The sequence below is a fragment of the Zosterops lateralis genome (genome assembly GCF_965231275.1).
Source record: "Zosterops lateralis genome assembly, chromosome: 1".
NCBI classification, from domain to species: domain Eukaryota; kingdom Metazoa; phylum Chordata; class Aves; order Passeriformes; family Zosteropidae; genus Zosterops; species Zosterops lateralis.
In genome coordinates this window covers 116,274,961-116,291,143 of record NC_139762.1, presented here as the reverse complement: position 1 = coordinate 116,291,143, position 16,183 = coordinate 116,274,961, and the positions used below count along the sequence as shown (strand labels likewise).

Sequence of the window (16,183 nt, the reverse complement as noted above, 5' to 3'; positions counted from 1 at the left end):
GAGAACTCTAGAAAGTATGATGCAATTTCCATCATAGTTCTAAGAATCTACTCTGCTGAGCCTCAGCCATGGGGGAAACAAAGGCAAAATCATTCCAGATGACCCTGGTCATAGTAGCCGGCTATTAATGCTGCACTGAGATTCTGTTGGTGCACTTCTCTGCCATGAGAGCTCTCTAACTCTCTCTGCTAACTAACTTCACAGTTCCTAGGTGCACAGTGGCTTCCCTCTGGCCGTCTCCAAGCAAAATAAACATGTCACTGCCTTCACCAATTTGTGTAAGCAAACACAATACTACTTCTCTAACTTCAGAGTTCTTTGAATTCTTTATGCATGCCAAATAACAACCACTATAGGAGAAAGTCTAACATTGTCAAGAAGCCAATATTTCTCATGCAAAACTGGAATTGTGTATGAACATGCACTCACATAGAAAAAAGGGAAATATTTTACAAAAACAGTGTATGAGACTTAAAGACATCATTATATAAGAAACTGGCCTCCAAATTAGATGTATTTTCTTGCTTATTCAGGTATCAGCATATATTAACTTCTGACATTTGAAAAGCTTTTGTTCACAACTAATAGAATGAGAGCAGAACAGACCTTAAAAGCATCTTAAAGTAATGGAAGATTTAATAAGAAAAGGATACACTTTTAGCCTAGCAAAAAAAATGTGAGCATATTAATAATAGATGACCAGCACTACTCAGCACAATGTAGGGATCCATGAAATGTTACAAGGCTAAGTCTCATGCTGGTGAAATGCTGGCTGGTAACCCTGATAGAGTCACTATGTGCGAAAGAAATCTTCCCTTGAGGATGTCCAGTGGGTATATTCTCAACCACAACACTTTTCAGATTAGAAGAGGGTACTCTTTTTTGCAGGCTTCCTAATGGCTCTGTGACTTCATCTAATGGCACCCTCTAATAGTGCTTGCACTTACCAAGAAGTCCAGTCAGTAGCACAGCTGCCTCAGTTACAGCTCCATCCCTCTGAACAGTGATGCCACTGAGTGAGGATGTCAGTACCTGTAGCTCCTGCTGTTCTCTGTGGGAAGTGAGGTTACTCACTCAGATAGAAAAGGTGCTCAGCATAGACTGGTATGCCTCTGATAGTTCATGATACTTAAAACCCCAGAGACTACCTCTTATATACCAGCATAATTTATTGGTTCACTTTTAGAGGAAGAGAATTGAATGTGAACAGGCTGCCTTGGAAATTACTCTTCTGCCTAGATAGTTGGGATTCAATGTGCACTTGTCATTCAGAGAAAATGCAACAATTAAGGTTTGCCACCAGGATATTTGGATTTCTTCTTCCTATTGCAGTGAATATCCTGTAATTTTTTAGCCAATTCCTGTCACCAAAAACTGGATTGAGCAAATGAGTTGACAAAGTACCATAATAAGAAAACCATGAACTCATGGTCCTTTTCATACAAATTGAACAGTGATTTTATCAGCAGAAACAAAACTCCTCCCTGACTTAAAACTGCCCTTCCCCTGTACACAGATGGCCAGTTCCAGTATTTTGGGGATACTTGTTTATATTCCTGTTCTCCAGAATGTCCTTAAGAGACAGACTCTTGTCTTCCCCAACTGCCTGTGGCCAGACATGACCACACAATGGGGAATCCCAAAAGAAGCATCCCATCAGTGCCAATGTAGGTATTTGCAAGTCTCATTCTGCAGGAGAGCTAATTGTTCAGGGATCAATTCAAATCTATTACCTCCTGAAAATAATCTTTCCAGAAGAGAATCCATGCTTATTACATTCCTCTTGAAATAGAAAAATATTTTTGTCTTTGCAATGTATTTTAGCACCTCTAAACCACTTTTGTACTTTAAACAGTACACAAATAAAAAGAAATGTGTTCTCCAAATTATGAGCCCACCCAAATACAGTGAATTTGTGTATCGAAGCGTTAATATGTTCACAGTCACAGGTGGCCAATATAAAAAAAAGAAATCATCCTAACTGTGTGCAGAAACACAAAGAATCACCAAGCATAAAACCAGCCTGAACTACGACTCCAGAGGCTTTCTGTACAGCATAAAGTAAAACATTTGCATGCTTCTTTTTCTGACTCCATAACCTGTTTTGGTTTGTAAGTACTTGAGGCAGGTTGTATCTCCAACACACATCCTATTGCAGAACCAATCTCAGCTGCAGTGTGCTTCAAATGATCCCTAAAAGGGCAAATCCAGCCCTGAATGTGGGGCATTATTTACTTCAGCTTCTCAACAGATTAATTCACCCAGTGAAAACCCAGCAGTACTGGAGCCCTACAGCATGACTGGCATGTGGACCAGACTAGAAATCTCAGCGAAAACTAAGAAATTCACGTGTCCAGGAATTTCATGGGTCAAATAGGCCAAGAGAACCAAAAACATAATAAAGCTAGAAAAAAAGTAATTAAATTAATACAACTGCAATGAATATACCAGAATCTCAGTTCAGTGAGATCATGGGTTAACCTGGACACTCTTTTGGCCACAAGGCACTGCACAAACAGTTCCTCAGCTTTCAGTGCAAGTAAGTATCACATACTGACCTACACACTGAAACCTGGAACCCTTCATGGATACAAAAATTGCAATGAAATTATTTGACATCACCTTCTTCCTTAGCCCTAGATGATCCAGGTTTGTTAAATGTGACCAGAAGAGGTTATAGGCTGTATTGTTCTCCAACCATCATGCATTACACTTCTTTTAAAAAACGGGGTGTATAGAAATTTTCAGCAGATCTAGGTGGATACAGATCTGTCTCACAACAGAACTAGCAATAAGGTTCATGTACCTGTGTGATGGGTGCAGTATCATCCTGGGGAGGCTGTTTCATACCCTGTATTATTGCTGTGCAAGGCAGCACACCACATCACAGCTGCACAGGCTACACTTTGGAAGAGTCATTTATGCATTCAATTGTTTACAGTTGTACTGATTAACAAATGGAACTGGTTACAATTAAAATGTAAAGACACTTATCTTCGTGATGTCTAACTCGTGAAAAAAATGTATTAGAGAAATGAGAGAAATTAAGGGCTTCATAATTTAATCCAATTTAAATAAACATTGGCACCTTGTTGTTACTTCTGGCACAACTCAGTCAGGTTTGGCTTTCATGGTGGCTTTTATAGTAGCTTTCAACCACTATGAGTAACTTATACATAAGTAATATACAACCTAAAGCCATTCATGGCATCTAATATTCAATGTACTTAAAACTCTTTTCTGACATTTGAATGAAGTTTGGATATAGGCTACTGCCATTCATATGGTTAATTTTTCACTGTAAATCCAGGTTGGGAAGCATTTTTTTCAGTCCTTCCTAACACTCCCATTCCAAGTTCTCTAATAACTGCATTACCATTACTGACACTACTAGTTCATCTATCTGTTATCACCAGTTCACATTTCCTTCTTTTCTGAAAGACCCTTTCATAATGCTGTGCAACCAACATCATGTGAAGAACCACAAATAGCTGTGGCAACTACACAACTAAAGAAAACTTACATTGTATAGTTGCAAAGCACTCAAAGAAGAACAACATACGGGACCCATTTACAGTCACAAATGAGTTTAAACAGTCTTGACTGATTTGGGGAACAGGGTCTGAATCTTACTGTGACAAACAGATGAAAATCAGAATTTGGATGTTGTTCCGAAATAACTGAGAGGAAGGCTGGGAGCAAATCATTTGGCTGCATGAAAAAAAAAAAAAAAAAAAAAAAAAAAAAAAAAAAAAAAAAAAAAAGATGAATGTGAAAATGGAAATAGTGTATCATTTCAGTTAGGCATTGGAGCCAAGATTCCCTGTTGACATGAACAGAAAGAGGCTGAGCACAAATCTGTGATTAACCAACATAAGAACTGGAAACAGGTAATTGAGAAAAATGTCTCCCAAAATTGGGCATTTTTTAGGCTTCCTGAATGTCCATGTTGGTGGGAACACCAAGACAGGCATTTCACAAATGTACGGCTCCCTGACTATAGTCTGATTAAAGAATCTTCAGTAGCTCAGGGAATCTCCATGGGAAAACCATCTATCTTCTGCATAGCTCAGAGGCATTAGAGGACACAGAGGCTTTCCAGGTTTCTATGATGCAAATTATTCAATCAGTAGGAGCAGCAAGGCTTCTGTTCCAGTTAATATATAAATATACCTATCCTGGTGATGTCTACTTAATTCATGAAACAAATACATGTTAGAGAAATTAAACACCCTGCATACTCTGCAATAGAAAGATACAGCAAACTTTTATCAGAAAAAATAAACAGTTCGTGGGCAGAGGCAAATTTTATATTGTTGTGATGTTATTCCTGCACTACAGTTTCCAGTGTTAGAATTCTTCAGTGTTTCATTTGTTGACTGTGGAGACTAAACTTCCAGAATAATGTTTTTCTGTGTGCTCCATTTTAACAGAATTCTGTTTCCAAGCTCTTTTCAGTCCATTTAAGAAGCTGCACTTAATTTGCAGGGTTTTTTGGGGGGTTTGGTTTGGTTTTGTAGGCTGATACGGATTTACATGTCTACTCATTTCCATTGTGGCTTGTGCTGAGCTTCACTTGCACACTCCTGAGCTCCAGGAGCACTTTGCTCACAGGAGATTCCAGGAACTGCCAACAGGGCAATGAAGTTGCAGCATTCCCAGGATAACACAGAGAATTCAAGGCTCAGCCAAAGGCAAAAACTAGAGATGGATGAGAAACATGCCAGTCATTCCAATCTCCCTAGAAAACATCATCATCATCATCATCTGATATTGCTTCCCTGGCATTTTTTTATTCTGGGGGTCTGACACTAACACAGTAACTTTACAAGAGAATAGTGAGAAATTGGCTTAGAAGCAGGAGAAGTATGTCAGAAAAGATAAATAAAAATCTTTTCCTTAAGATCTTATTTTCAGTGAAACCTTAGGCAGGAATTCCTCCCACACACAAAGAAAACTTTCATCTCTCTGATGAAGAGGGCTTCCACATCCCACATTTTTTACACTCAACTAAATACACCTTTCTATACTTTTCATCCCATGCTCCCACATAATCTCCTTAACTATAAAAGCATTTCAGCATCTTCCTGCTCATGCTTCATCTCCTAAGTATTATTCTGCTTTGCTATATGTGTAGTTTCTTCGGTGTGTGTCAAAACCCTCCTCAGAGAATTCCATTGGGCTCATTGTTAAGCATACACCCTTTATATGTACTTATATTTACTCTCAGCCAAAACTTCTGTACTCACAAAACTGAAAAACTGTGGAAGAATCAAGTGTGATTATTCAAGATTAACTCTCAACATAAATAACTGGTTTACAATTATCTTCTTTCTGCATGTCACAAAATTTTCCATTTTATTTCTTTGTGGCATTCACTTCTGTAACAGATATTTTTCTGGCTGAAACTGTCTGTTGTATTAAGTAGAAAATTTTCCTTTTTCCTTTTCTTTTACTGTACTACTGGCATTCACCAGGTGGAAGGGGTTCACTGCTGCCTTTGCTTGAACCTACCATTATAAAGAGCCTATATGTAAAAGAATGACTTTCAGCAACTTTAATGAGAGCTGTAGGGCATTCAGCAACTTGTAAGAACAAGTCCCAAATCACCACAGCATTAAAAAATCCATCTGAGTTGAGATTGCATGCAAGATAGGGCTGTGTTTGAAGAAAGACAAGATGATAAGGAAGTATAGTAAAAAGTAAAAGGTCTAAAATAAAATCTTTTACTACCATTTCATTACCAGGGTCTTAAGCACTCTGTATGTTCCTGAGATCAGAGTACAGTGATAACGCTGCTTACCACTGTCCTTTACAGACCTATCAAAGGCACAGATCCGTAGCAAGAGTACAAAGATTTCAGTGGTCACACATAGAAGAAAAGGAAAAAAAATAGTCCATGACACAGTAAAACCTGTCATAGTGCTGCTGGCACAGCTGTGTCAAGGAATTGCAAGTCTCACTCAGTGTAGGAGTGTCTGATCCAAAACCTGCTGGCATACCCTTTAGGAAGGTAAGAATTAACTGCTTATGAAAGATGAGAAGAAAAATGTTTCATCTTGGACAAAACTGAGCTGCTTCAAGATTCAAAGTGAGACACTTTCCATTTGCTATTGCCCAACAAATTGTACTAAATAAAAAGCAGTAAGAAATGTTCTTTCTGACCAATGAAAAAGATTAAATTTAACAATTAACATTATTTTTAATTTAATGTCAGTTATAAAGCTTACAAGGACATCCTGTCTAGTATGAGCTAAAGCAGTGGTGCAAACCATTGAACTAGCATGGTAGCACGCCTCACAAGCTGAAGAAAACCTGAAGGAAACTTTGGCAAAATTGTCATTTTGGTCTTCACCCTGCCCACCAACCTTCACCTTTCTTGTATAACATAAAAAATGGAAATTAGGACCAATTTCTATATTAAGATGACATTTTAATACAGAGGCTATAGCAAGACCAGTGTCATTTAATATAAACTTTTCATAATGACATTTGCCCTCATCTAACCTGCAGTGAATTACAAAATGTGACCTAGAGGTGAAAAACTCTGTATCATGTTTTCAGTTTCCTAAACCACACAGTCAGTTATTAGTGCTCTTTTATATTACTCCTCTATAACAAAAATGTGCAGTTCATTTCCCTGTACAGGTAGAAATAACAGGCTTTTTGCCCCAAAATGACTGCTTAGCAATTAATTACAAGACTGACTGAATGAAATATATTTTGCTTCAATAATAATGAGTTCAAAGAATCTGATATGCTACATTGTATCACAGCATTGTTACTCATGATATAATAAATTTTAAGGCAATCACAGGTATTTCTCATTTACTTAAACACTGAAGTTTGACACCAAGAGATACTACAGAATAGAATTGTTACTGCCATATCAAGCCTATTTCCACTGCATTATAAACACAACAAATTAAGAAACTATTTCAAAATAATTTAAATTACTGTGTATTTTAAATACCCTCCTAACAAAGAATTGAAGACCCTTATTCCTTATGCTCTGGTAAGATCATATAATCACAGGATAACCTAAGTTGCAAGATGTCTTTAGAGGTCATCTGGTAAAACCTTTACTCATAGCAGGGCCAAATGTGACATCAGATGAACTTCTGTTAGATCAGGTTTTTGAGAGCTCAATTCAAATTTATTCAAGGATGAAGTTTCCAAAATTTCTTTCAAAAACATAATCCAATAATCCCACTATGATTTTTTTTCTGGTATTTAATCAATTTCCCCCGTGTTGCATCCTGAGTCCTTTGCCTCTCAGCTTCACCAAGCACATCCAAGAAGTGATCATCTTAGCAAGTATGGAATTCATTAATTTACTCCAGTTCTAATCAAGTGAAGTACAAAACTTCCAATCACTTTTCTTGTACAATATCTGGGCCAATGATTAGTGTGACTGGTTTGACTCTCTCTTTGGTCATCTAATCAACTAAATTCATGTCATGAGGGGGCCAAAATGCAACACTTCTACCTGAAAACTAAAAGGAGCTCTTTATACCTATAAGATCCAAGTAAGTTATAGATTGAAAATATGAGCTAAGATTAACTTGTCTTACAAGTTTTTATTTCAGACCCAAACCTCACCAAAATGGCAACATTTAAACACCACCTAAACAACTGCAAGTGCAATCGAACCATACGACCACCAAAAATAAACCTACAAAGTATTCAAGTTCTGAAAGTCCTACCCAAATTCCATTTAGATCCAAGAATACTATCCTGAATTCCAATGACTTTCAAAACCACAATATTTGCCTCTTAGTCCCAAGAATGGGATCCAGGTAGAATGTAACAGATCTTGAAATTTGAAGCAGATCAACAGCATATCTGAATGTTCTTAAAATAACTATTTACAAAACTTACTGGTCTTATAGACAGAAAGAAGCTATATAATTCACAATTTTCAGTGTATTAATTGTCATTATTATCATTGATATCTTAAATCTTTCACTTCATCACTACGAATATATTAGTTAAATGTTTATATGACCATTAACTGTTCCTCAGTCATAGAGCAGCCAGGAATTGTAGAAAAATAACCTGCTGTGGTGTTTAAAACTAAGCAAGAGCTGCATGATTCCTTTCAGAGGAATCAGTTCAGCAAGTTCAGAGGGCTCTGAAAGTTCATGTTTCCTCAAGTTTTGAATTTCTAACTTTGGAACACTGCAGCTTTGAGAGGAGATTTCACTTCTGGAGCTGAATTTCTGGTGCGTGGAAAGGTTAAATCCTACAGTGTTGATGAGCTCAGAATGTGTGTTTTACTAACAGATAACTCCCAACAGTTTTGAAAAATAAAACAAAAACACAAAGTGGAAAGCAGTGCTCATTTTTACTCTCTTGTTCCTGATGAGAGAGATCCTAAAATGTATATAATATCATGTATTTTTTGGATTGTGAATATTTAACTCGAGTAGTTCTACCTGATGCAGCATATTACTTCCAATGTGAAGGTTAAATGCAACTATACACACACATTACGAGCATATCAGCCTCCTAGGTATAGCCATCAGCAATGGTTACATGCTTTGGGAATGTTATTTGAGTTACTAGAGGAAAACACCATTCCCACCTCAGCTGTTATAACAGAAAGTCCAACATCCTGCTCCCAGGGCATTGTTCAGGGCTAAAACCCCAAGCTTTCTCCATCCTTGCTAGTACAAGAGGCACTCCCTCAACTTCAGTCTCTTATCAGTGGACAGATGCTTCATCTCCAGATCAACGGGCTGGTGATTCTTTCATCAACATAAAAAGTACAGCAATTTATTGGTTCAAAGATTTTACTTTCTCAAATTTACCAATTCCCTTGAATCCCTGAGCTGTTAAGTGAATAACTGGTATCTGTCTGTTCTAACATCCAAGCATCAAGAGTCAAAGTCATAGATCGTCCAGCTCTATAAATTATTGAAAAATGAGATGAAAATCTATGCATGATATATACATATACCACTTCCCCACGTAACTGCTGAAATTCCATAATGTCCAGTAACAAATGATGAAACATTATTGTTCATTCTAATGGATACAGTCTCCAAAGGTAAGGATTTACATACATCAATATAATTAATGTTAATGGCAATCATAAATATAAATCTTCTAGATATTGAAAGAGATCAGGCTGTTGAAATGACCAATTGCACTTCCCAAACAAACAGAAGTCAAAATATTAGTACATTTTTCAGTGTGGCCTGCTGACACTTTAATTATTTGGAAGGTAACAGGTTAAGTAGGGAACACCCTATTTTACACTAGCTGTAACTGGATAAACCATACACTTCTAAATCAAGATCTACAGAATGAACACAGTGCAGAGGAGCCCAAGGATAAGCACACAAAATGAGGCTGTCAAAGTCATGAAGGGACTTAGTCACAGACTTTCCATCAACCATACCTTCACCACTTTGAAAATCTCATTTACCATCGCTGTATTTAGAGTTCTTCGTGTTTGTTTATCTGCCTAATTCTAGGTCCCAAAAACTTCCACTTGTTGTAAATGTTGAAACAACATTATCCTGCTAAGGTAGTTTCTCAGAAACACATTTTCAAAGCAGCATGAAGGTTTTCACTGTGTGACATTTATTAACACCAATTGGATTCACACAGCTAAATCTTGCTGCAATTTATTGTCAATTTACCCCATCCAGAATTTAATATTTTTTGAATTTGTTTTATTTTCCAAGCATTTTCATCTTTCAGTGTTTTATGGCACAGTGTCTGCAATAGCACAGGCACAATCTCTGCCAGCTGGTTTAATTTTTTAGTACAGACAAGGCCAAGACTTCTAGTGGCATCAGTAAGAATTACGGTTGTAATCCAAAGGATTCATATATCCTTATGATATATTTTTCCAGTGTGTACATAGCTCCTAATAATCCTAATGATATATTTATGCACAAAAAGATACACATACACTTCACTGTTCTTTGCTCAGACATCTTTGGCAATGGCATATGACAATGCTTCAGTCAGGAAGAGCAAAACAGGGAAAGATCAAGGAGGAGTGGTAGGGCAAGATACAGTTCTCCTTACACAAAATTTCCTTGATTTCCACATGAAGGGATTCAATGAAACTCTGAAAGTGTCTATCAGCTTTTCCTGAACTTGCACCACCTACACTTCCATCTCAATGATTATTTCCAGAATTCTGTATTACACATAATGATATGGATTCCCACTTACAAATTAAGTTATTATTAAATGATAGAAGACTAATTAGAGACTGTCCTTAGGATTATTGAATGAAACATTTAAATGCATTCATTATAAAAAAAGTAAAAGGTGTCAGCCAAAAACCTCCACTTTCTTGGATTAAACCATAACTGAAAATCGCTATTACTGCCATTTTATGTCAAACAGGACTGAAAATTACAAGCAAATCTTCTTGCAGTTAATACACTTATTGGGTTAACATTAGAGAAAGGGTATTTTATTCATAGTAATGCAATAACTGTTTTCCTCTTCACTTTTGCCTAGGCTGTTTGTTTATATATTGTTGGGATAAAGAAGGCAAAAGTTAGAGAAGACAAAAGTTCTAAAGAATCAAGAAACTGTGTTTTGATAACAATGAGCAGTGCACTCTTCTTTAGAACAAGAAGTATATCTTGTTTAAGAACATGTCCTCAGGGATTTGGCTTTTTTACTTTCCATCTTACACAGAAGAGAATCTATACAGTATATGCCTGCCATAAAAGATGTTGCCAACTGTATTTAATTAGAAACTTCTTTCTCAGGTAATATTGAAAGGTTAATCCTAAAGCTAAGCCTGAGCTGTTCCCAGGCCCTTCTCTACATGATCAGAACACAACTAACTGTTCTTGTAACTTTAAAAGAAGTTAGTAACTTCTTTTTTAAAAAAAATATATGCCCATCTGTTTCCTTTTTAAAGTTTTTCCTCAAGTCATACAAATCATCAGTACTTCTGAAATTCTACAAGTTAGCACTACGAGTGCTTGGATTTTGCAAGATTTAATCAAATATTGTCTACAATCACTAATATCTCTTCCACTCCTCCATAAGTAGAAACAAAGTAAAATAAATCTCACTTAATCAGAGTAATGTCCAGACATGCAGTTTTGCTGCACATTTTATATTCATGACCTCTAAGATATTAGAAAAATATTTAAATTTTCTGTAGTGTTAACTTCTACATATATAAACTGAACACTACCACCACTGAGATGATGGAAAACATCTGAGCTTTAAGTTCATGTGTTGTGGCTTAGGAATGATACTCCCCAATTTAGTTCTCCAGCTGAGACCCTCCAGATCATGCTGTCACTTGCTCCTCCCTCTCCCCCTCTCTTTTCCCCCTACAGGTGCCTGGAGAGGAGAATTTGGGCACAAAAGGCAAAGATCGTGGGTTGAGAGAAAAACAATTTACTGGAAACAGCAATAAGATAAGAAAAGGAACAGTGACAGCGACAATACTAATACCAAAAGCACGCTAAAGAGAGAATGATTGACATCCAAAATGCTTGTCCCAGCCCCACCAGACCGCAGCCATGCTTCCCATGTTGGCTGGGAACCAGGGCCACCCCACTGCTCTCTCCAGCTTGGGACTGCTGCCACACTACCCCAAAACAGAGGGAGCCCATTCTCCCTGGAAGAAAGTCCTTTTCCTCCACCCCCGGCAATGATGTGAAGTAGCACAGAACAACTTGCAAGTTCCTAGCCATGTGCCCTCCAGGCTACTGCAAAAAATTTAATCCTGTCTTGGTCAGAACCAGGACATAATATCTACTAGATTACTCCTTGAATATAAAGAAAGACTTCTATTTTTATATGAAAATAAATTAAAATGACAGCATTTTGCCATATTGTCATTTATCAGCACCTGAAAGATGTAGGTATGACAGCAGAACATCACCATAAAACAGGTAAGAACAGCAGAAAAACTATGCATTGAAGTAATTTTTGAAAGTTGTTATATCATCTGATAGATCTTTTATAAAACATTACTCTTTTCCTGAAAGACTTTTTATGCATTTCTCTGCAGATTATGGTAGCCATTCACACTTTACTTCAATTTTTATAGCCTCCCAGTAATTCCACAGAATAGTAAATACAGTTATTATAATCCTCGTAACTGGCAAAGAGATATATTTGAAGAAATAGGGTTTGTTTCCCCTCCCACATGCATGATGTAAATCAGGAGCAATTCTGCTGCAGTCGTTAGCACAAAACTGATACAAAATAAATAAAAAATAACAGCAATGTATCCAGAATACTTTCCTTACACTTAGAGTACAAATCATGTGCCTCCTCTGTTTTTTGGCAAGGTTGTGCCGTTCAGTTACTTATTCCACACTAAGCCCATCACTCTATTCACATGTGAATAAGGTCCAGGCTCACACTGGAAACAATGGAGACACACCAGTTTACACAGGCTAAGAACCTGGCACAAAGCCTTGAAAATGAAAGGGGATTTTCAAATAAATGCAATATGTACAATTACTTCTGGAGTATTACCTCTGAAACAGAAGCGATTTCAAAGCGTTGTGAGAGAAAACTAGAAAGATCGCAAAGGATTACGAATACAAACAAACAACCCCCCGACACACACTAAACGCATCCCACTTTTCTTCTTTAGAGGCACACACACACGAGGAACACCACTCATTTTAGGAGAGATCATGTGGCAAAATGATGACACTGAGTCACTAGAAAAGAGAAAAATCTTTTAAAACACTCTTGGGAGCAGGAACTACCGTTAAGGGGAGAGTATTATTTTATCATCCTGCTAATGAGCCAGATGAAGGATTATTGTTGTTTGGCGGTGATTTATCTCAACAACTGTTTTCTCTAAAATAAATATGCCAACTCCACTAAACAAAGAGGAGAAGCGGCACCGTTCTGTTGTTTCAATTGCACGCCCAGGAATACTTAAGCAGAGAAAAGGAACCCCAAGAAAAGTCCCGGGACTGGGTCGGCACACGCCGCTTTTACACAGGTTAAGAAAAATAGAAAAGAAAGATGCGGCGGTGCCGGTCCCCGCATCTTCCCACCGCGCCGGCAGCGCCCAGCAGTGTCCGGCCCCGCCGCCGCTCCGCGGACACTGACCGGGGGCACCGCCAGCCTCGTTCTTCCCCTCGGCCTCTACTCTGAGCAGGCGGGGGAAGCCCCCGCCCGGAACCACAGGGGAGTGACATCTCCTCGAAGCGACACCAGGGCGGGGGAGCCGCTCTCCCCCAGGCAGGGAGCGCAGACAAGCCGCCCGGGCTGGGACGCCGCGGTGCCCGCCCCGGGTCGCCCACTCTCTCTGTCCCCCAGTCGCGGGGCCGCTCTGGACGCGTCGCTCCGCCAAACTTACGCGTCGGGGCGCGGGGCGGGCGCGCCGTCGGGGCGGCGGGCGCGGACAGCTCCGCCGCCGGGTCAGTGCCGCTCCGCGCCCCCGGCGGCCGTGCCCGGGGTGGGGGAGAGAGCGCCCGTCCCTGCCCAGCCCCCGCGAAGCCCAAGCGTGCCCCGGCACTCACCAGCTGCAGCGAGCAGAGGAAGATCAGCGTGCAGCGCCCCGTGCAGCAGCCCATGGTGGCAGCCGGAGAGCCGCCGCCGCCGCCGCTCGCTTCTTCCCTCCCGCACTGACGCGGCCCCGGCGGCGAGGCGGGGGGCTCACCGCATCCGGACGGAGCGGCCGGGCGTGCGTGTATCCCCCGCCTCCTGCTGCCTCGCTCCTTTGTGGAGGGGCTTCTCTTCGGCGGCGGCGGAGCGCTCCTCCCGGGTCTGGCTCTGGGGAAGGGGCAGGGGCCGGGGGTGGGCGTTCGCGGACCGGGGCGGGGTGGGCAGAGGGAACGAGGGTGGGGAGGCGGGGGGCGCGGGCGGGTGGGCGTGCGGGGGAGGGCGGGAGGGAGCTGCGCGAGGTGTGAACGGGAGAGGAGCGGGGGCGGCGGCGGGCTTTTCTCAGGCGCCGTGCCGGGGATCCCCGGGCGGGCGCTTTGCGGGGATTTTGGAGGCTCCGAGGGCAGGCTGTGCTTGAGGGGAACTTGCCGGGAGGGGCGGGGGGCTGTGCGGACAGCGGCAGCCCGGCGTGAGCCGCTTGTTGCGGGCGCCCGGGGAAAGTTCAAGGGACTGGGGCGGGAGGGGCGGGGAGCGGTGGGGCGGGCCCGGAGCAGCCCCCAGTGCGGCGGCCGGAGCAGCCCCCCGGCGGTGGCGGGCCATTGTTCGCCCTCCGCGCCGTGCCGGGGTCGGAGCGGGCTCCGGGGGCAGGGGAAGCAGCCGGGATCCCGACCCTCAGGGAGTCCCGCTGGCAGCGGCTGGGAGCCCTGTCCCCGCGGGTGCGGGCGGTACCCGGTGAGCCCCTTCCCGTCCCGCTCTCCCAGCCGGGGGCGGGGAGTGTCTGAGTGCTTGAGGCTGTGCTCGGGCTCTGGGTCCCCTCCTTGTCCGCGCACCAGTGATGCTGGGGGAAGGGGTTTCCCTTCCCGGCAGCGCCATTGTGCCAGGAGAGCCCGCCGGTTCCTGCTGTCCCTCGCGGGTGTGAACTGGGAATGGGCTCCGGGGAGAGGGGCTCGGCTCCGGCAGTCACCGCTCCTGGTAATGGTGAACCACAGAGTCGCTTAGGCTGGAAAAGATCTAACATCGTCAAGTCCAAGAGTTAATCCAGCACTGCCAAGTCCTTAGCGTACAAGGATACGGATGAACAAACAGTGCTCTCCAGGGGCCTCTCCAGGGGCAGTTGGGAGAAACAGGATCAGTGGAGATAGTGCGGTCCCTACAGCTTTATATGTAGTTTGGTCATAGACAAGTAATCTTCTGGGGCGGGAGAATAAATCAAAAAATACACACGGTCTCTTGAAAACGCAGTGTGTGGATGAAGTGTCGGCTACCTTCTTTTTTTCCCTTCTCCAACAAAGTCTAGATAAATTAGATTATTTTTTACACGCATTAAGGCATGTTCCACTCACCAGACAGCACTTTCCTACAGCCTGTTACCAGCTGCTGTTCCACAATACAGAGACTTCTGCTACAAAACACTGAGGCTTGCCCTGGGGGAAAAAGAAAAATAAACCTCAAAAACAAAACACAAAACCAAAACTCTATCTTCTACAAGGCATTTTAGTGAATTATCTGATTAATGTCTCTGTGAAATACACAATATTGCATCCTCCCACTACACAGAGCTCTTCATTTATATATTAAATAGTCAAATATTTAAATAATAATAAAATAATTACAAGGCTACTGTAAAACAGTATTGTGTCAGATTAGATTTGGAAAATTTCCTTTTTTTACCCTTTTTTTTCACCCTTTTAAGTAGGAAAACATTAAGACAGTTTTGAATACCAAATTGAAGAAACAAAGGAAAGACAAGTAAGAAGCAGATTCTGCTCATCCAGGATGTGTATTTGACTGGGTAGTTATTTGAGGAGCACAAAATATAACCCACATTGCACAAAATACAAAATTTTAATAAAACCACTTGAGATTTGTATTTCTATGTATGGCTTTTAAGACAAAATTCTACCTGGGGCTAAAGTTTACTAAAGTCGTATGTTCCGAGAACAGATATATATTTTGAAGGATGAATACCTGAAGATATGAAAGTAAATTGAAAAGGTGATAGTTGCCAAAAATACATTGCAAGCTCTTAAGCTGGTAAATTTTATGGATAATTGGTTTTCTATAAAGAAGACTTAGAGGAAGCATCATCTCTCTGTACTTCACTGAAGTATTTAGTAGACTATAAAATCTTTTTAGCTAAACCCAATAATATGGAGATTAATAATAAGAATGGCAGGATGGGTAAGGAACCAGATCCATGAAATGTCAAGAGCTAGTGCTGAAGAGATTTTACTTGTGCTCACCATATTCAGGCCTTACTTTTACATCAGTGGGATAAGGTCCATAGTTTTCCTCTATTTCTCCCCAAGAGTAGTGCTTGTCTGAGAAGCAGCTAAATCCTATGGAATAAGGGTTGGAGAATGTGATTGTTTTGGCTGCAATAGAGTTAATTTTCTTCACAGTAGCTACTATGTGATTATGTTCTGGATTTGCACTCGTATAGGGTTGATAATCCAGGGGTGTTTTAATCACCTCAGAGCAGGGTTCACAGACCCTCAAGTCCTTTTTCTTCTCACCCTCCACCACCAAGGGGGCTGGGGGTGCACAAAGAGTTGGGAGGGGACACAGCTGAACCCAACTGCCCATGGGAAATAGCCAATGAATTTCTTGTCTT

The 16,183-nt window shown here is 41.1% G+C and overlaps 1 protein-coding gene across 2 annotated transcripts in view; it reads right to left on the bottom strand.

Moving 5' to 3' along the window:
- The window catches only part of NKAIN3 (sodium/potassium transporting ATPase interacting 3), a gene marked incomplete at its 5' end in the record, with an annotated part of 339,113 nt that extends 325,572 nt beyond the window's left edge, over positions 1–13,541 (bottom strand). For both annotated transcript variants that reach the window (XM_083864367.1, XM_083864368.1), the window contains one exon: positions 13,488–13,541. In XM_083864367.1, coding sequence (XP_083720493.1) covers positions 13,488–13,541 — 54 coding nt within the window. The remainder of the gene's footprint in view (positions 1–13,487) is intronic.
- Between the last annotated feature and the right edge of the window lie 2,642 nt (positions 13,542–16,183).